This window comes from Cebus imitator, unplaced genomic scaffold, assembly GCF_001604975.1.
Source record: "Cebus imitator isolate Cc_AM_T3 unplaced genomic scaffold, Cebus_imitator-1.0 Scaffold6, whole genome shotgun sequence".
NCBI lineage: Eukaryota > Metazoa > Chordata > Mammalia > Primates > Cebidae > Cebus > Cebus imitator.
The window spans coordinates 14,370,223-14,390,436 of NW_016107321.1; the positions used below are offsets into that span (position 1 = coordinate 14,370,223).

At 40.8% G+C, this 20,214-nt stretch overlaps 1 protein-coding gene across 4 annotated transcripts in view; it reads right to left on the reverse strand.

Annotated features, from left to right (window-relative positions):
• Positions 1 to 262: 262 nt before the first annotated feature.
• IYD (iodotyrosine deiodinase) overlaps positions 263 to 20,214 on the reverse strand; it is a 38,361-nt gene continuing 18,409 nt past the window's right edge. The window contains exons 2-6 of one of the 4 annotated variants that reach the window (XR_005201964.1): positions 16,155 to 16,346; positions 13,427 to 13,586; positions 11,155 to 11,311; positions 9,217 to 9,390; positions 263 to 6,790 (exon numbers count right to left, since the gene is read on the reverse strand). Coding sequence is in view for 3 of the 4 variants with exons in the window: in XM_017539221.1 (XP_017394710.1) it covers positions 6,608 to 6,790; positions 11,155 to 11,311; positions 13,427 to 13,586; positions 16,155 to 16,346 (692 nt within the window). In the remaining variant the exon portion in view is untranslated. The remainder of the gene's footprint in view (positions 6,791 to 9,216; positions 9,391 to 11,154; positions 11,312 to 13,426; positions 13,587 to 16,154; positions 16,347 to 20,214) is intronic. The other 3 variants (XM_037742246.1, XM_037742250.1, XM_017539221.1) reach the window with 3 other exon arrangements.

Sequence of the window (20,214 nt, forward strand, 5' to 3'; positions counted from 1 at the left end):
CAACAGACCAGCATCTAATATCTACTTTCAGACTTCTCACTAGGAGGAAAAAATCATCCCCTATTTGTTTAGGTCATAGTGAGGTTTTGTGTTGGTTTATTACTTTCTGTCAAAAGCATTCTGACCTGATACACACATTCTATTGTTCTACTTATAAATCTAGTAAACAAATAAAATAAAACAAATCTCTCTGGGGAAGAGGGACTTTAATTAAAATTTGATTAACTTAAGCTAAATAAACCAAACTCGCTTAAATCATCAGTCTCAGTTACAGGCTTTGTTTATTAAAATCTCTTAAACATTCTAAACTGCTTGTATAATTTATCATATTTGGTTTTCTATTTTAGTGCTTCAAATCATTGATATGGCAAGATTATACCAAATTAAGATGAAACATTCTCATATACTTGAACGTCCCTTGTAAATCTAATACATTTAACTTATAAACACAGTAAATCTAGTCTAATACCATTAATGAGTTAAGTTAAATATTCTTATACCTTTCAACTTCAAATGACAAACTTAAATTTCACATTTCAGATTGGAATCATATAAGCTTTTTAAAGATTCAAATCACTTACGGAAAATACACAAGATTATTCCTAAACTTAACATGAAAGTATCAATATTATGGATTTGAATTATTGCATCATTTTCGTAATTAATTCTACACATTCCCAGACTTAAGTCATTTGCCCAACAAGGGAACTGATTTACTATTTACTATTGTTAAGGATTCATGCCCACAATATGGCGGATGTCTCAGATGAGCAGAGGTTGCTTAGGAGCTCAGGTCAGAAGACAATACTCCAGCGCTGGGAGACAGTGCTCTGAGTGCCGGCGTTACTGTGGCAACAGGAGGCTCCCAGTCTTCACCCTTCAGAGGGGTTTGATTTTAGAACCTTTATTCCAATTACCTCTTAATTACTATTTTTATTTTTAATTATTAGAGTAGAAGGACGTTGGAGATTCCACCTAGGTTAGCTAACAACTTCCTTTATGATCTCATTGGCTTCTGCATTTACTTGGCACTCTGCAGGCATTGCTAACATATTTCCATCTCACTCTAAAGACATTTATGTGCTGTTGAATTTAATCCTGAACATTTGGCTCTGAGCCATGACTCTCAGGTCATGATAATAACATAAACCATTCCTCTGTCTCGTGACTTTTTAGGAATTTCCCAAATGAGATTATAGCCTCTCACATTTCATTAGAACTACTGTATTTAGCTTGGCAGGATCTCAGCTTCAGGGACTGTTCTCCCTTGTGCCTGCCCCTGGATGTCCTGGACGTCATTAGCTGAGGCCACCCAGATAGGGAGCGGACCTGGCATCAGCCTTAGATGCATCGGCCCATTGCCTCCACTTCCTTACCTTCCCCACCTCCAGTTCTCTGCTATTCACACTTTCTAAAAGGTAGAGAAACGCAGCCATTTTTGAGTCTCCAGCCTTTTTTGTGAGGTGGGTGGGGGCAGGAGAGGGAAGGCACAGTAGCAGCAGAGCTGGAGCAACCTTTCTTCTGTACCTCTCATTACTTGTATCTATGAGTGAATTGAAAACATGGCATTACCATTGTTTCTGTTTCACACATATTGTAAGAGAGCACTCTGCTGATACCTAGCAAAATAACAATTATATTTCTCATGCCTCTCAGGCGCAATATCCACTGATAACTATGTGTTTTTCTTCCAGTTATGGATAGTCCTAAAAGATGCTTACAAAATGTCTTCACAGCAGTTTGAATACTCTTCGGGAACTCCAATATTTAGAAAAACTAGCCTGGATGTGATGGTGTGCACTTGTAGTGCCAGCTACCTGGGAGGTTGAGGCAAGAGGATCACTTGAGTCCAGAAGTTGGAGGCTGCAGTAAGCCACAATCACACCAATGCATTCTAGCCTGGGTGACAGAGCAAGAATAAAGTAAATAGAGAAACCAATTGGTGGATCATCTTTGCAAGGCGAATCATCCCCAGTTTCTAAATTTGTCTTAAAATGGGGTGCACTTTGTTGGGGTTTGAGCATGAGCAATAACTATTTACCACCAATTTAATGCATCAGAGAAGTCACCCTTCCTTTCACAGGGAGGAGCAAATAAGAAGAAATGCTAGACTCTCCTGTACTTCTTGATGGAAGTTTCCATTTTGTGGGCAGATGCAGGAATGTCTAGGAATAAGTCAATCTTAGATCTGCTTTATGTATGTTTGTATTGATTTTCTTTGACCCAAAGTGATGCTGAGCTGTGTCAGACAAATATCAACCAGTCTTAGTGTTCCAGAAGAAAATATGCCTTTCACTGTCCTATTCTGATTTCACCATTTTCTTCAACTTTCCTTCTCCCCTCCTTTTCTTTGTTGTTATATCCAGTTTTATTTTTCAAATTCAGTCATGTATTTTGGAGAAGAGACATCCAGCACCTATGCACATCTGGGCCCCATTCCTTGCAGGTGCAGGGGGATGATAACATTGATAACATTGCTCCACCTCCTGTGAGGTCACATGACTAGTTCTAGCTAATGGTCTGTGAGAGTGAGGCGGTCACTCCTGGGCCAAGGTAGAATGGAATTGTTGGGGTGAGCTCTTCCAGTGTTTTCTCTAGCCATGCCCTGGAAGATGCATCCTACAGGATTACTGGGTTACCCCATGCAAGCAATTGTCTTGGAAGGTTTCCAGGCTCGCAGGGGACTTTGCCTGCCCAAGAAATGAACTTCTATCATGTCAAGTCATAGAAGCATTGCATTTGGTGATTGCCAGTGCCCCGTGGTTCTCAAAAAGTAGTACCCAATCACCAGTATCAGTAACACTTGGGAATATTTTAGAAATGGAGCATTTGGGCACCACGCAGCCCTGCTGAATCACATGCCCGAGGGTGTGGCCCAGCAATCTGTGCTTTAACAGACTCCCAGATGAGTAACGTCAGCAAGTATGAGGACCGTGGCTCTACCCTATGCTGGCTAACACAGCTTTCAAATCAGTGTTCCCTTTTGACAAAGTAGAGTCTTCAGGTGAGTCCTATCAGTAAGACAAACCATTTTCAAGTTTCTTAATTAAGCATCCTTCCTCACAATGATGCAATCATTCCATTATTTTTTCTGTTTTAAGGCCTCAAAACAGCAAGAGGACCTATAAGCCTCCCACACCACTATTTCTAACTTTGAACACAGTTGTCACATGACTGCATTTAATGAACACATAAAAGAAGGTTAATAAGAGCTTGGGGCTGCAGAGAGAAGGAAGAAAATTGTCTTTACTTTTTCAGACACCAGTGATGGCTGGGGGACTGTGCTGATTTGCCCTGATCATGATGCTGCAGCAGAAGTTAGTGTGGGGCGTGCTGGGGTAGAAGAAGTGGCTGGTGTTTCTGGTCACAGGAGACCCTCCATTCCATGGGGCAGGCAGGTTGAAATGGATTTTATGTTCCTTCCAAGGGCTTCCCTCCTTTCCTTGATTACTCAGTCAGTTCTCTGCAAGCAATGTGAGCCTCTCACCTTATTTCTCCTCCGGTTCTCATTTTCACACCTCTATCTATCCAAATGGGGGACGTTCCAAGACAATGCAATGAAATAAGCATGATATCTGCTGTCTTCAGTAAATCGCTTAACCTAACGATGTACTTAGAGGGCTCTTTTAGGCAAATTATTTATATGACTCAAAGAAATGCTTATTTACATGTATTTTCATTTAGATTTGACTGTGTTCAAACATAAATTTTAGATAAGAGTATAATGAGAACTGTATATGCTCCACCTAACATTTTACCATGTCAGTTCTCTCTCACACTCTCTGAACACACATACGCACGCACCTTCTTTTTTCCTGAAGTTGTCAATATGATGCTTCATCTCTCAGTGCGTCAGCATGCACCACTCATATCACTACAATATCACCCACCACCAGATCCACATTCAACATTCCCACTTGTCTTTTATACCCATGAGATTTTTCCTAAAGCAAAATCCAATCAAGGCTTACACTTTGCCTTTGGTTGTTGGGTCTCTGGTTATCTGGAACAGGGATCAGGCTTTAGCAGGCATGCAGGTCACCCGGGGATCTTATTAAAATGCAGATTTTGATTCTGGATGTCTGAGTGAGACCTGAGAGTCTTTGATTCTAATAAGCGCCCGGGTGATGCCAATGATGCTAGGGGCCTAGGACCACCCTTTGAGTAGCAAGAACGGGACAGTCCCCCTCTCATTCTTCCCCCAATGACACTTGCTCCTTAAAGAATCCAGGCCTATTTCTTGTAGAATGATGCACATTTTAGTTATTCTACCACAACATTAACTTCCTTATCCTCTGTATTTACTGTAAACTGAAAGTTAGGTGTAAGACTTGATTAGTTTCCATTGACATCTTTGGAAGGAATATTTCATAATGCATCCAACAGGGGCACCTAATGTCAGTTATCCTACCATTAATGGTGTGTTAGAACTTTATCACTAGGTTAAGGTAATGGCCAGATCTTTCCATTGTATGTAGTTTTTTAAATAAAAATTTTAAAAGTGCCTGCAAAGAGTGAGAACCACGGGGCAGTAGCAATCAACAACTCCAATGCTTCGGAACTAAATAACCTGGCTGCATATCAGATGGATAATATCAATTACACGGAGAAAAAATTCTTTCAAGTTGGTCTCTGATGGGGTAAGTCTGACTTCCTGCAGGGCAACTCCATCTGGCCCTGCAGCTGCCCCTGATCCACAGACAGGCTTCTCTAAAGAGGAGGGAGTCCCTCACCTACCCTTGTTACCTTTGCTCTCCTGAATCCCAATCAGAGCTGCCTTGCAATGACAATGGTGTCTACCACAGTAAGGGCACCCACCATTTATGAAAGTTAACCGTGTACCAAACAGCATGCCAAACCCGAAAAAGTAAGTGCCATGGATGGAATGTTTGTGTCCCCACAATTCATACGTTGAAACTCTAACCCCCAATGTGACGGTATTAGGAGAGGCGCCTTTGGGAGGTGATAAGGTCATGAGGGTGGGGCCTCATGATGGGATTAGTACCCTTATAAAGGGAATGCCAGAGGCTCTAACCCTCTTTCTACTACATGAGGACACAATGAGAAGTCAGCAGTCTGCAACCCAGGTCAGGGTCCTCACCAGCATCTCACCATGCGGGTACCCTGACCTTGGACTTCCAGCCTCCAGAACTGTGAGAAACAAATTTCTGTTGTTTGTGAGCCACATAGCCTATGGAAATTTTTTATAGAGAGGGTTTTCTCAAGGAAAATGAGGAGAACGAGAAGAAGCAAGAAGAAGAAAGGCACAGTGGAAGGGGATAAAGAGGTCAGTGGAGTTGCTTGATAAAAAATCATCCAAGCTGTGTAAGAGTTTGCCTTTACATGCAACACCCCTGGGCGGACGGCAGAGGGTGATGGGTGAAGACCACATCTGGCATTCCCAACCTGGCACCTGTGACCCCATCAGTCCCAAACAGCTGTGCTATCATGTGGAGAAGAGGGGTCAGTGTGTTTCATGGGGTGGGGTAGAAGAGAAGGGAGATCCTATGGGTGCTATGCATGGCAAGCAGCTCTCTTTAAGAAAAAGCAAGCAAGCCCTGATTTGTAGTGGTTGTGGTGTAAATTCTCCCACCATGGGCAATTTCAAGCTATGAATGTTTAATAATTGGCTTGCAAGATTCTTGAGTATTTAGCAGCTTCTGTGAATTGCTGCAAGTCAGATCTACTACAACACTAGGCAGTGCAACGGACAGTTTACATGCCAGCGAGGCCCATGCCACCCAAGCGTGCCCTGTCCTGTTCTGTGAAGGACTTTGTTTTTGTTTTTTGAGACAGAATCTCACTCTGTCACCCAGTCTGGAGTGCAGTAGCACATCTCAGCATCAGCTCACTGCAATCTCCATCTCCCAGGTTCAAGTGATTCTCCTGCCGCAGCCTACTGCGTAGCTGGGATTACAAGCGTGTGCCACCGTGCCCAGCTATTTTTTTTTTTTTTGTATTTTTAGTAGAAATGGGGCTTCACCATGTTGGCCAGGCTGGTCTCAAACTCCTGAGCTCAGGCAATCCACCCTCCTTAGCTTCCCAAAGTGCAAGGATTACAGGCATGAGCTACTGCACCTGGCCACATTTTAGTTACTTCAATGGTTATGTATCCAAAACTAGCAAGGTGTCCCTGAAGTTCAGTTTAAAAAGTATATCTCAAAAGGATATCCTTTGTCTAAAAGCCAACAGAAATCCAAGAGCAAGAGACCATTTGATTAATCTAAATTTAAATTCGAGTCATCATGTAGCTGAATTTTTGGGACTGTGATGAATTTCTGACTGTCTCCTCTACGTGAGTTTTTAAAAATAAAAGAAAAAAGCCAATAGCGATTTTCTAGAATAACTTTTAAAACTTAAAAACTAGGCCACGTTCTTTATAAAGTGTTCATGCATTTCCAAAGTGGATAAGAAACAGGACTTAGGGGCGTGAAGTGCCACAGAGTGTGGAGAGGCTTCTTGACACCTTGTGGCCACCCGAGAAGAGGAGGGACTGGGAGACCTGACACCTGGGGAAAGGGCAGCCAAGAGACCCCAGAGGAGCAGGCGAGAGGCACAGGGAGAAGCAGGCGCGCTGCCTCCCCACCGCACCCTTGGGGGTCCCTGCCTACACCGTCACCATGATCTGGTCCAGAGGTTTGCGCTTGAGGTCAGGCACCGTGGCCTCCTTGCTGGGGTACCCCACGGGGAGCAGCATCAGCAGCTTTTCATGTGCGGGGCGGCCCAGGAGCACCCTCAGTCGAGGGCCACAGTTGAGAGGAGTAGTAGTGACAGTCACCAGACCTGCATTCTAAAATAAGAGAGGGCAAGAAGGCATTTTAAAGTCAGCAGGCAGAATGACAGCTCTGCCTCTAGCCTGGGGACCTTCTTGTCCCGATTATACCTGCTCTTCCTGTCATTTCCCTGAAGTTAGGTAGCAGAGAGGCTGCCGGCTCAGGTAATGGTATCATGAACCTCCCTGCCCCTGTCAATCTCCCCACCTCCTCCCTTCTTTTCCAGGCAGTGGGGAGCTTCTGGAATAATAAAAATACTATTATTTTTCATTGATGCTTAAGAAATAGGAATGATTATTTTATAGAAAAATACTGTGGGATTCCAATCACAGTAAAGAAAAAGCAAAACCAACAGGGAGTTCCTTTTAGCTAAGGGGTTGGTTGGTCTGTGTCCTGGTACAAGAACCAAATGAGAAAAGCAGTCCATCAAAGCAACGTCCTAGCCCAAATACAGCATAATTTTCCTGCTAAATACTCTGTTTTTTTTATTTCTTTTTGAGGCAAGGCCTGGCTCTATCGCCCAGACTGGAGTGCAGTGGCATGAACTCAGCTCACTGTAACCTCCACCTCCTGGGCTAAAGCTATCTTCCCACCTCAGCCTCCCAAGTAGCTAAGACTACAGGCATGCACCACTGTGCCCGGCTAATTTTTGTATTTTTTGTAGAGATGGGGTTTTGCCGTGTTGCCCAGGTTGTCTCAAACTCCTGAGTTCAAGTGATTTGCCCCTCTTGGTCTCCCAAAGCGCTGGGATTACAAGTGTGAGCCACCATGCCTGGTCAATTTTCCTACTAAATATTCTTTCCTGAATTCTAGTGATCTGCCTGGGATCTATGATTTGTTACCAATAACTCTAATATTAGCATTTGAACCCATACACACACACACACGCACACACACACGAATCTGGAGTGACTTGACATAGTTTCTTGCTGAAGATCTCTCATACGACATCATTATATATCTTGATGCATAAGGATTTTACAATGCCTAGAGACTGTTCTCAAGAATACATGCATCCAAAAATCTAACTGATTTCATCTTTCTGTCATTACCTCTACTTTATTATGGTATTTCTTCTTCTTGATCATATGTTCACATAGTATTTGAACTTGGAATGGATACATCTTCAACTTTTTTGAGAAAATATTTACGTCTTAATTTGGTGCCACTTTATATTTTGGTCCTCTTTCAAGACATAGTTTTTACTCCATACTGAATTTTGTATATCTCTAGCAGTAGAAATTTGTAAATTCGCAGACCATATTAAACAGTTTCTCTTATTAATATTATTAATATTGTGTTGACTTCTATTATTATTTCCTCTTTCACTCTCTCAATGTGAGTACTTTGGTCTTCTTATAGGTCAGGAATTTTTTTTTTTTTGGGATGGAGTTTCGCTCCTGTTGCCCAGTCTGGAGTGCGTGGTGTGATCTCGGCTCACTGCAACCTGCACCTCCTAGGCTCAAGTGATTCTCCTTCTTAAGCTTCCCGAGTAGCAGGGATTACAGGCATGCGCTACCATGCCCAGCTAATTTTGTATTTTTAGTAGAGACAGGGTTTCTCCATGTTGGTCAGGCTGGTTTCAAACTTTCAACCTCAGGTGATCCACCCGCCTTGGCCTCCCAAAGTGCTGGGATTACAGTGGTGAGCCACCATGCCTGGCCAAATCAGAAATTTTTAAAATGGAATCCTCAGACCCCCAAAGGGCCAGCGATTTAATTCGGCAGATCTAATTTGGATTTGAAAAAAAAAGGGCTTTATATTCACTGACATCTAACTGAAATTTTCTTCCTTTATAAATATAGGCTACAAAACACAGTAGTGTTAGCAATATCTATGGCTTTATCACCAATGAAATCCACAGTTATTTTCATATCACTTTACAGTTGTTAAAGATATTTTAAAATATCATTGCTTTCATCACTACTTAAAAATTATAGAGCTACTGCTAGATCTTGATATTTAATGTATTAATAAAGGCTTCATATTTTATTCTAAACAACCACCACCACAGTGAGTTCCTATGACTACCGAACCAACCATGGAAGTATTGCATCCGCACCCAGTGAAATACTGATGCCCGTTGATAGGGGCCTCAGTGGCCAAGGGGTACCCCATCGACCTCTTTCTAAGCCTCCAAATAGCAAACACCTAAGTAAACGCAATGAGTTAGCTTCCAGACACTTCCCCCACTGCCTCTCTCCAGCTTTTCCAAACAGATCACCACCTCTAAACCTGACCAGGAACTTCTGGAAGCTGCCTCTCCAAGACATGTCTGGCGAGCTTGGTGGACCCAGTCATCATAGTAAAGATGGGGGCTCCATGGAGCTTTTCCTTTCCTCCCTCACTTATCATGACCTACTCTCAGGATGATGCCTTATGGAAAGCTAGGGGGCAGCAAACTCAATGGCAAAGTGGAAAAGACTGCGGGCTGCAGAGGCACCCAGGCAGCTTTGTGAGCTGAGCTTGCTGCAGGCTTTGCTGGCTTCTTCCAGGACCCTCAACCAGGTGGCAGTGCCCTGCGGTCTGACTCTGAATCACGATTCCATGATTTACCTGCTTACAGATTCAGGAAGGAAATCAATGCCAGCTCCTTCAGGATAATTTCCCCAATAACCTAAAACACATTTCTTCTGTGTAACAATGACTACATTTTGGGAGGTGTTATTCAACACACACGTTTTTCTTTTTTTTTTTTTTTATTGTACTTTAGGTTCTGGGGTACATGTGTAGATCATGCAGGATTGTTGTATAGGTACACACATGGCAATGTGGTTTGCTGTCTCCATCCCCCCGTCTCCTACATCTGACATTTCTCTCTATGTTATCCCTGCTCTCCCTCCCTTGGCCCCCACTATGTTATCCCTCCCTGATCTTCCCACTCCCCTGCTGTCCCTCCCTTGGCCTCCACCAACAGACCCCAGTGTGTGATGCTCCCCTCCCTATGTCCATGTGTTCTCATTATTCAATACCTGCCTATTAGTAAGAACATGCAGTGTTTGATTTTCTGTTCTTGTGTCAGTTTGCTGAGAATTATGGTTTCCAGATTCATCCATGTCCCTACAAAGGACACGAACTCATCATTTTTTATGGCTGCATAGTATTCCACGGTATACATGTGCCACATTTTCCTTGTCCAGTCTATTGTCAATGGGCATTTGGGTAACATACATGTTTTTCTTTGAGACAGCAAAGAAGCACATTTTTTTTCTTTTTGGAATTCATTGTCCTTTAAAAGTATGATTACTTGCTCCTATAATCTTGTTTTCTACATTTATTTTATGCATTTACCATCTCTCTCTATTCCCTACCTGGCCCCCAGTCTCTGCTAGAATATACGGTTAATCAGACAACTATCCCTGGTGGCTCCCAGGAACTGCCACATAGAGGCTGGGCATGGTGGCTCATGCCTCTAATTCCAGTACCTCAGGAGGCTGAGAAGAGTGAATCACTTGAGCTCAGGGGTTGAGACTAGCCTAGGCAATATGGCAGAACTCCATCTATACAAAAAAATGCAAAAATCAGCTGATCTTGTTGTAGTAGCGGACTTTTTTCTTGCCATTTGCAGCAAAACCAGGTACTTGTTTGAAAATGAGAATCAAAATAGGGGCGGTATCCAAGTACTCTTTGGTCCAATTGGTTCCAGGACTAATCCTGTAGTCCCAGCTATTCAGGAGGCTGAGGTGTGAGGATCACTTGAGCCCAGGAGATTGAGGTTACAGTGAGCTGTGATGGCACCAGTGCACTCCAGCCCGAGTGACAGAGTGAGACTGTCTCAAAAAAAAACCCAGAAAATAAAAAGCTCAGAAAATATTTTCTGAGTGAATGCATTGTTGAGTGAATGCAGGAATAGTTTGAAATCTATACAGCAATCCTGCTCCACTTCATGTTAGCACTGCACTCATTCCTATGTAAATGGAGTTTTTTAAAGCACGTGACCATCTTCCTAATGCCATGCAATACAAACTTCTCAGAAAAGGGGCTCTATGAAGAGCCCTTCTTATGGCTTTTCAGTCATTCCATCATCTCAGCTAGCAATAGTAAATGTATCCAGGGAGTTTGTCTTTGTGATTTTTAGGCTCCAAAATTCTTCATGCATGCCTGACAAAACCTTGAAACTTCATGTTGTTACAGATGACAGCAAACACAACACCAATTTTTCTAACATTGAAATGACGTTTTAAGGGAATTCCCAGCTTGTTGAACCATCATACTCAGCAATCCAGGTTTCCAGAGTCAGTTTTCACATCAGAGTTACCTTACTTAGGAATTCTACTTTAGATAAAAAAAAAAAAAAACAATGCCCAAATGTCTCTGAAGTGAAAACTCAGCTGAAATGTTCTAATAAGGTCACCCTTTAACCCTTGATGTCTCAACATACCTGCAGGGCAGCTAGCAGGATGCCACAAGCGATGGAAACACTGATCTCATTGTAGTAGTGGACTTTTTTCTTGCCATTTGCAGCAAAACCATGTAGTTGTTTGAAAATGAGAATCAGAACAGGGGCAGTATCCAAGTACTCTTTAATCCAATTGGTTCTGGGAAAAGAAAAGAAATTCCTGAGAATATTTGCCTGTATTTTTTGTTCCCTTTTTACTACCTTAGCTTCTTTATGATAAAAATAAAAACATGTTTACTAATTGTGGGAAGTAGGAAAGTTCTTCTTCAAAGTTTTCTTTCTTGTTAAAGAATAAATATTTTTTGCTTTTTGTTAATAACTCTTTGTTAAGCCCTATCCTATGTAGCTGTTAAACATGCTTATAGGCACGTAGTGCATTCTATGTCCTTCTACATTAACCAAGATATCTGTGCTGGACGTGCCCATATGCATGTTTCAGCGCGCAGCCTATGCTCCTTCCTTATTTGGACTTCCTTTTGGTTCTCCATTGCTTTTACCTGTTTATAAAAGTTTTAAGTTATTAGCCAATTGGGTTTTAGTTTAGATTGTGAAGTCTGGCTCCAACCAGTGGAGATCAGACACAGCAGTAAGGACAACCCCACATGCATAAAGGATAAATATGTCTGCTTTTCCTTTGTTCATTGTACTCTCGTGACAAGATGGCCAGGAAGGTTACCTTTCCTGCAGAAAGTAAAAATTGCCTTGTTGAGAGAGCCTTTGTTTCAGTGCTAATTTTTCTTTGCAGCACCGAGCATCTGTTTCCAACACTCACTCATCTTTTATATTTCAGTTGAAAAGCTGCAGAATTTTTGTTTTTGTCTCATTCCTCTTTTTCTGACCAGGATCATTCAGTTTCATAAACATGTATTAATAAGTGCCTGGCATGGCAAGACATATGAAATGCTGAAAGATAGAAGGACAGGTCCTACTACCCAGCATGCAATGAGCCAAAATTCTGCAAGGGAGAAGACAAGGACATCAGTGAGGTTCAGCCAAAACCACAGGTGGGGAGATGGTGATGCTGTTGCCCAGTTGTGGAAAAAAGGAAGGGAACTTCTGTGAGACAGGGAGATCATTCATGTGAGATATAAATACAGAGCTGAATTTTTGCTTTCCAGCTCAGAATATCTCTTTCTTGATTTCATTACCCTGGCCTACACATTTTGGCAAAAGTTTTATTCTAGCACAGATAGTCAAAGGACAGAGAGTCCTATTATCCCATATATTGGGATTTTACCTTAGGATATCTATGTCTATCTTGCTAATGAGCAAGAGACAATCACCTTTCATTTCATTTGTAGCCTAGTTATGCTCACTGTTCCAAAGCACATGAAGCTCACTTGTATATTTCTCCATGGTTCCTCTTATGCTATGAACATCTGTATGTTGCACTTTCAAAGCTACTTAACTATACTTCAACCAGCTTAGTCACATTTGACTGTTATCATTTCTTTTCTTCCTACAAAGAAGGAAAATGGTAACGATTTAGAAGATCCGCTCTGGAGCTGGTCTATCTTGGCCACTGGGCAAGCTACTTAGCCTCCCATGGAGCTGTTTCCTCCTCTGTAAAATGTACTATTGTGTACCCACCCTCTATTGTTATTACAAGGGTGAAAATAGTTAAAATACATGAAGTGGCTTTTAATAAAGCCAAGCATTAGAATTTTAAGTCATGGAAATATCAACACAGAGAAGCCTCTTGTAATCCACTTTCCTGACTCACTCAATGAACCAACACTTTCCATTCCCTGCATAGATCATGCTGACTGTGGATGCCTGGAGCAGACCCCGGGGGCTGCCTTCGCTGAGGCACTGCAGTGAATTCCCCTCCACTTCTTTCCTGGAGTTGAGGAAGCCAAAAGGTTACTAAGGCCTCACAAATAATCACAATTGTGGTAAAATTGTCTTAAAACTAAAACCTGCTTTAGTAAAATCATTTGGAAGACCCAATCACTTTAGCAAAATGTACTTTGCTTCATGCAAGGTCTTGAGAAAAATTTCACCATTTTATGTTCCAGATGGGTAAAAAGTGAAGTAATTACTCAATTATTTACTAAGTAAATAATTGAGTCAGAGCCTATTTACCAAACACTCACATGGTGATATAGAAGTGAGCCCTGTCTTAACTTCCATAATTCCTCCCAGCAGCAGAATCAAGCTTGTTAACATTTACAATAAAGCCAGGACATGGCAGTGCTGGTTATTTTATTTTAACCACCAAGGCGAACATCCCCAATTCCACCACCGTTTGTACCTCAGTTTCTTGACGTCTGACACCCAGCGATGCCCCATTCTTTTCATGTAGTTGATCTCCTCTTCCTCCTCGATGATCTGTCGAATCTTGTGCTTCATGTCTGGGTCCTTCACAACCACGAAGGTCCAGGGCTCTGTGTGGGCCCCACTCGGGGCTGTTCCTGTCACCCGTTCCATTAAAATCAGAAATTAAAACTGCAGGAAAGTGTGAGGCTGCAAATTAAGGAAAGGCTGGGTGTGGTGCCTCATCCCTGTAGTCCAAGCATTTTGGGAGGCTGGGACTGGAGGATCAAAAAAATTTTTGCAGAATTTCTTTTTTTTAACTAGCAGGGTGTGATTGTGTGTGCCTATAGTCCCAGCTACTTGGGAGGCAGAGGTGAGAGGATCACTTGAGCTTGCGAGGCAGTGAGCCATGATTGCACCATTGCACTCTAGCCTGGCAACAGAGTGGCATCNAAAAAATGTTTTTAAGGATAAACATAATAACTCATTCTTGGCCAGGCACAGTGGCTGATGCCTATAATCCCAGCACTTTGGGAGGCCGAGGTGGGTGGATCATCTGAGGTCTGGAGTTCAAGACCAGCTTGGTCAACATGGTGAAACACTGTCTCTACAAAAAATACAAAAATTAGCTGGGTGTGGTGGCGGGCACATGTAATCTCAGCTACTCAGGATGCTGAGACAGGAGAATTGCTTGAACCTGGGAGGCAGAGGTTGCAGTGAGCTGAGATCAAGCCATTGCCCTCCAGCCTGGGCAACAAGAGTGAAACTCTGTCTCAAAAATAAAAAGTAATGTATACTTGCTCAAAATGAAGTTAGATAATCCAGAAAACAAATGCCTGGCAGTGGACCCTGTCATGCTGCTGCCAAGTCCATGTTGTTCAGCATCAAGCCAACTGATCACTGATCAAGCCCACTAGTTCTAGCACTGTGGGAACTCACCACTGTGTCTCTAAATATGTGGGAGAAAATGTACCCAAGTAACTGCACCACAACTGCTAAGGAACGAAACTCAGAGGGTTTTCAAAATTTCAAAGTTTTCAAAATTTTGATAGCCACAATTCTCCAGACTATCATTTGTTTTGATATTCTTGAAAAAGAATAAAGCTGTGAAGTTTATTGAAGATGGCAAAATGTACATGGTAAGATGGTTTTTAAAACACTACTTAAAAGGCAACTTAGCTATACATAGTTTGGTCCCTATGTCAAAGCTGTGAGTGTGGCACTGTGAGGTTTGTCCTGCCCTTGGGGACACACAACAGTTGGGGAATCCTTAGCCATGGGTACTCAATACGAACAGCCATGTCTATTTTTAGCCATGGGTACTCAATACGCAGGGCCATGTATATTCTTAGCCATGGGTACCCAATACGAATGGCTGTGTGTCATTCTATTCCCAGGGACCTCGGGAACCCTCAGCCCACACCTTGATCAGTTCCAGTGTTCCAGGGCAAAGCTTCACCTTTGTCTAAGGAACCTCAATTCCCGGTGGGATTCCAGTGAGAGTAGGGGCCAGCTTCTGATCTGGGTGTTACCCCTCAGCCCTGGAGATGGCCCACTGTTCCCAAGAACAGACCATAGTGACTCACGGGTGGGATATTTCAGAAGCAACTATTCCTTCCTTCCCATGGGTAGTTTAATGAAATAAGCTCCACCTATGGAGGGAGGAAGGGCTGAAGACTCTTGTTGCGGTTCTTGTTTGCCACACACCACTCCCAGCACTAGAAGTCACAACTGGCTTGGGAAATGCAAGTCAGAAACTAAACATGAGGCCCAAATTACTGTACAGAGTGATTCTAGTTAACTTTGTATCCATTTTATTTGTTTACTAAATATTTGTATCTCTTGACATAAGAAATAAATTTTTCCCTAATGTTTTTAGTTGTGCCAAATTTACCTTAACAGCATATGTGTACATACACATATAGAAATACAGATACAGGTAAAGGGGAAATTTAGTAACTGCCATTAGTTAGACTAAGGACTCAACGATCTAATGCATTTGTATTTATCACTAAAGTGAAATATTTTATTTTTGCTTCCTTTCATGTTGGACTATGGATTCATAATAGGCATGTGATAATTTTTGCAAATAAACGTGGTTTATGTAAGAAAAAGTACAATCACAGGAGATTCTCAAGTAGGGATCTTTCTCTTATCTCTTCTCCCCATTTTCTGTAGCTCATATTTTTTTTCCTCACTGGAAAAATTAATTTACATTAGAAATGTTTTTTGTCTTCCTTTGGTTTACTTTGCAAATTCACATAAGTAAATTTTGCTAGTTTATGAGAATACTGTACTACAGCATCACAGTGTGTAATATAAGAAATTGCTTCCAAAAAAAAAAATATAACTGTGAGTATGTGAATGCGCGTGTGTCTGTTGTGTTTTAAGGGGAGGGGAAAGAAAGAACATATATCTCCATCGATACATTAATATAATGATGTGATCAGAAATCTTGGTTTTTAATTAAAAATTCATAAACTAAATAATTTCAGAAGTTTTGAACTATTGTCACATCTGCTTCCAAGAAATTTGTAATCATCAAAATGTGGAAAGTAGAAATCACTGTGTTTCTGGCAGTCACTCAACCCTTGGGTAAGACTTTATAGATAAACATATCACTCTAGACTTTATTCACCACGTTAGAACTTTGACATTTTTCCAGTGTTAGAGTCACACCAGTAAGGTGGCTAACATTTCCAAAGAGCCCACCTGCAATTACAAACCTGCCGTTCTGATGACATTATCAATGACTTCCATTGGGACTTGCTCATTACTTATGAACCTGACTGACCGTCTGTTATTCAGAAGTTCATAAAATTCCTGAGATCTCTTAGCCATTTCCTTCTCAGAATAGCGGGTATGTGAGAATGGAATGTGTTCAACATTTTCTTCTGATTCGTGCCATTCATCAACATCTGCAAATAAGAACAAGAAAGGTGACAAACTAAATGATCTCTTGATCATAAGGTGACCACTGGGGAGAAGAAGATAAAGTTCTCAGATGGGTAAGGTTATAAAAAAGAATAGATTTACAGACTCCTTATTACTGATCTTGACTATCATTAAAACTCCAGCTAAGTGCAATGGCTCACCTGTGTATTTCTAGCTGCTCTGGAGACTGAGGTAGAAGGATTGCTTGAGCCTAGGAGTTCAAGGCTACAGTGAGCTATGATCACACCACTGCACTCCAGCCTGGGCAACGGAGAGAGAGACACAGTCTCTATAAAAACAAAAAAAAAAACCAACCAAACAAAAAAAACAAAGAAAAGTCCAGGCATGGTGGCTCAGGTCTGTAATCCCAGCATTTTAGGAGGCCGAGGTGGGTGGATCACTTGAGGTTGGGAGTTCAGGACCAGCCTGGCCAATATGGTGAAACCCCATCTCCACTAAAAATACAAAAATTAGCCAGGCGTGGTGGTACATGCCTGTAACCCCAGCTACTTGGGAGGCTGAGGCACAAGAATTGCTTGAACCTGGGAGGCAGAGGTTGTAGTGAGCCAAGATTGTGCCACAGCACTCCAGCCTGGGCGACAGAGTACAAAAAAAAAAGAAAAAAAAAACCAAAACACCCCCCAAAAAACAAAGAAAAAACAAGCAAAATCTCCAGACTAATTATAAATGAAGAAAAAGAAAAAAATTATCTACAAAAAGATGAGGAATTCAAATGTCTGTTAATGATGGACTAGGTTATTTGAAACAATCTCCCATCAGCTGAAAATCACTCGGATCTCTAAATAAAACACTTTCAAAGTCTTTTTAAAAATTATTGAGCTTACAGCATAGCAAGAAATTTGCAGGCCAAAGAAAATATGAACTCACACAGGTAAATAAGCACAGAAGATACAGTTTTTTTCCTACTGTATTTGCCAATCCCTACACATCTAAATTCCATTTTTATATATTTTCCATTTATATATATATTCAGGGACCAAGGTTGACAAATATCAAAGCCCAGACCCACACACAATGGAAAGTCCAATAAGCTAGGACCCCAAAACTAAATCCTAGGGGAAGTGTGAATCATAAATAAATTATTCCTCAAATGTTTACATCAGTTTGATAAGTCTTGCCTCAAACTTGAGCTTGGAGTAAACTTGGCCTGCCCAAAAGTACCCCAGTTGTCTAGCAAAAGCAAATGCCAATATACAAATAATTTTAAATATCATTATTAGCAACCCACCAAAGGCAATCAGGCACAAAGAGAAGAAAACATCTTGGACAAGAAACAGTAGAATTAATTAAAAAAAAAAAATAAAGACAGATGCCCAAAGACTCCAAATACTGGAATTAGCAGACCCAGAAGATAAAACAACTATGATTGCTATATTTAAAGAAAAAAGACAAACATGTAAATCTATAGGGTACAGGAAAGAATAAAAGGCAAAATAAATAAATAAATAGAAGAAAAAACAAAAACGACAGCAAAAATAAAGAATAAAAGCTAATATAAGCAATCTGAAAAAAATGGAGAACTTCTGGAACAACAAAAATAAAGAATAAAAAGTAATATAAACAATCTGAAAAAACAGAGAACTTCTGGAACTGAAAAATAATAATTAAGAACTTAAAAGGATGGTTGACTATCAGGTTAGACTAGCGACAGAAAAATTAATGAACTGGGAGATAAGTCAAAAGAAAACACCTAGAATTGGGCAAGGAGAGACAAAAAGATAGAAAATATAGATAAAGCATAAGAAAAAATAGAGCAGAGTGAAGAGTGAGAATGTCTAACATACATTTGATCATTTGATTCAAACAGAATGTGGTGGAGGCAATATTTGAAAAGATAGCATCTGATATTTTTGCAGAACTCATGAAACATACCAAATTTACAGATGTAAGAGGTCTGGTAAGTTCTTCCCCCCCCCAACCCCCCTGCCAAGAGCCTTTTCCTTTCTCTTTTTTTTTAAATTAGAAATGAGGCCTTCTATGTTGTCCAGGATGAATTCAAACTCCTGGCCTCGAGAGAGCCTGCAGCCTCAGCCTCCTGAGTAGCTGGGAGTACAGGTGTGCACTATTGCACCTGGCTATTTTTAATGACATTAAACACAGTTGCTACAAGGGGAAGAATACAATTAAAGAGAAGGCACCAAACTTAAGTTTCATAATAAATCCTGACAACAATGCAAGTAAGTCAGGGGCTGCATTAGATGAAAAACTACAAGTTATTTCAGGCTTCTTGCCTATAGGTAAGCTGTGTAAATGGCACGTTTTTACTCTAAGTCCCTGTAAAACAAAGAGTTATTTTTAAAAACTATACTTTTTACAATAAAATATAAAAATCTTAAAAGCAGCTAGAGAAAAAAACATTACCTCAGGAAGAACAACAGAAACAGCTGAATTTTTAACCATGACAAGAATAGTTGCATTAAATGTAAATGAGCTAAATGCTCCCAATAAAGGCCAATGATTATTTTAAGTCCAACTATGTTGTTTATAAGTGACACATCTAAAACATAAGCATATAGAAAGGTTGAAAGTTATATCATGCATCACATATCTAAATTAGTTTTAAAAAATTAAGGTGAAAAGCATTGTAGATAATAAAAAAGGTCAGTTTATAATAATACAATTTAATTTACTGGGAAAACATAATTTTAAATATGTATGCAATTACATTACATGACCTCAAGACAGACTTCCAAGAAGAAATGTAAAAATCCAGAACACAGTGAAAGATCTTAACAGGTCCCTCTCAGTAATAAAAGAATAAGCAGAAGAAAAAAAGCAGTAAGGATACAGAAGGTTTCAAGGCAATTGACAAAAATGACCAAATATTACAGAAAACATTTTTTTTTTTAGACAGAGTCTCGCTCTGTTACCAGGCTAGAGTGCAGTGGCACAATCTCGGCTCACTGCAACCTCTGCTTCCTGGGTTCAAGCCATTCTCCTTCCTCAGACTTCCTAGTAGCTGAGACTACAAGTGTGCCACCACACCCAGCTAATTTTTGTATTTTTAATAGAGATGGGGTTTCACCGTGTTAGCCAGGATGGTCTCGATCACCTGACCTCGTGATCCGCCCACCTTGGCCTCCCAGAGTGTTGGGGTTGTAGGCGTGAGCCACTGTGCCTGGCCAAAACACACATTATTTTTATTTTTTGTTTTGTTTTGTTTTGTTTTGTTTTTTTAAGCATCCTTATTTGTGAAAGCTTTTTAAGTACTGGTAGGCGAAATTATTTGCTTTAAAGTGATTCTGCAGTAAATAAATAATAAGTAATCTGGAGGGAATAAATGAATCAAGACTGACAATATGTACATGCTATTTTTGAATATGCTTGAAAATGTTCGTGATAAAATTTAAAATATACAGAGCTTTTGCTGCTTTATCAAAATACTCTTTCCTCTAGAAGTCCTGTGGCTTCTTTTCCATTGGGGAAGGTGGAAAGATGAAGAATTAAATGCAGAGAATATGATTTATTGTCATTTTTTTAAACAGGGAGGAAGTTAATTGTCTCTCTTCCAATAACACACTCATTATGACTTGTTTACTATGGAAATGGATTTATTTTCATAATTTTATAATTAAATGTTACAACAGCAAACTTGTATCAGGAAATTTTTTTCCCCATTTATTTATTTTATTGCATTTTAGGTTTTGGGGTACATGTGAAGAACATGAAAGATTGTTGCATAGGTACACAGGTGGCAGTGTGATTTGCTGCCTTCCTCCCCGTCACCTACATCTGGCATTTCTCCCCTTGCTATCTCTCCCCAATTCCCCACCCTCCACCGTCCCTCCCCTATTTCCCCCCAACTGACTCAAGTGTGTAGTGCTCCCCTCC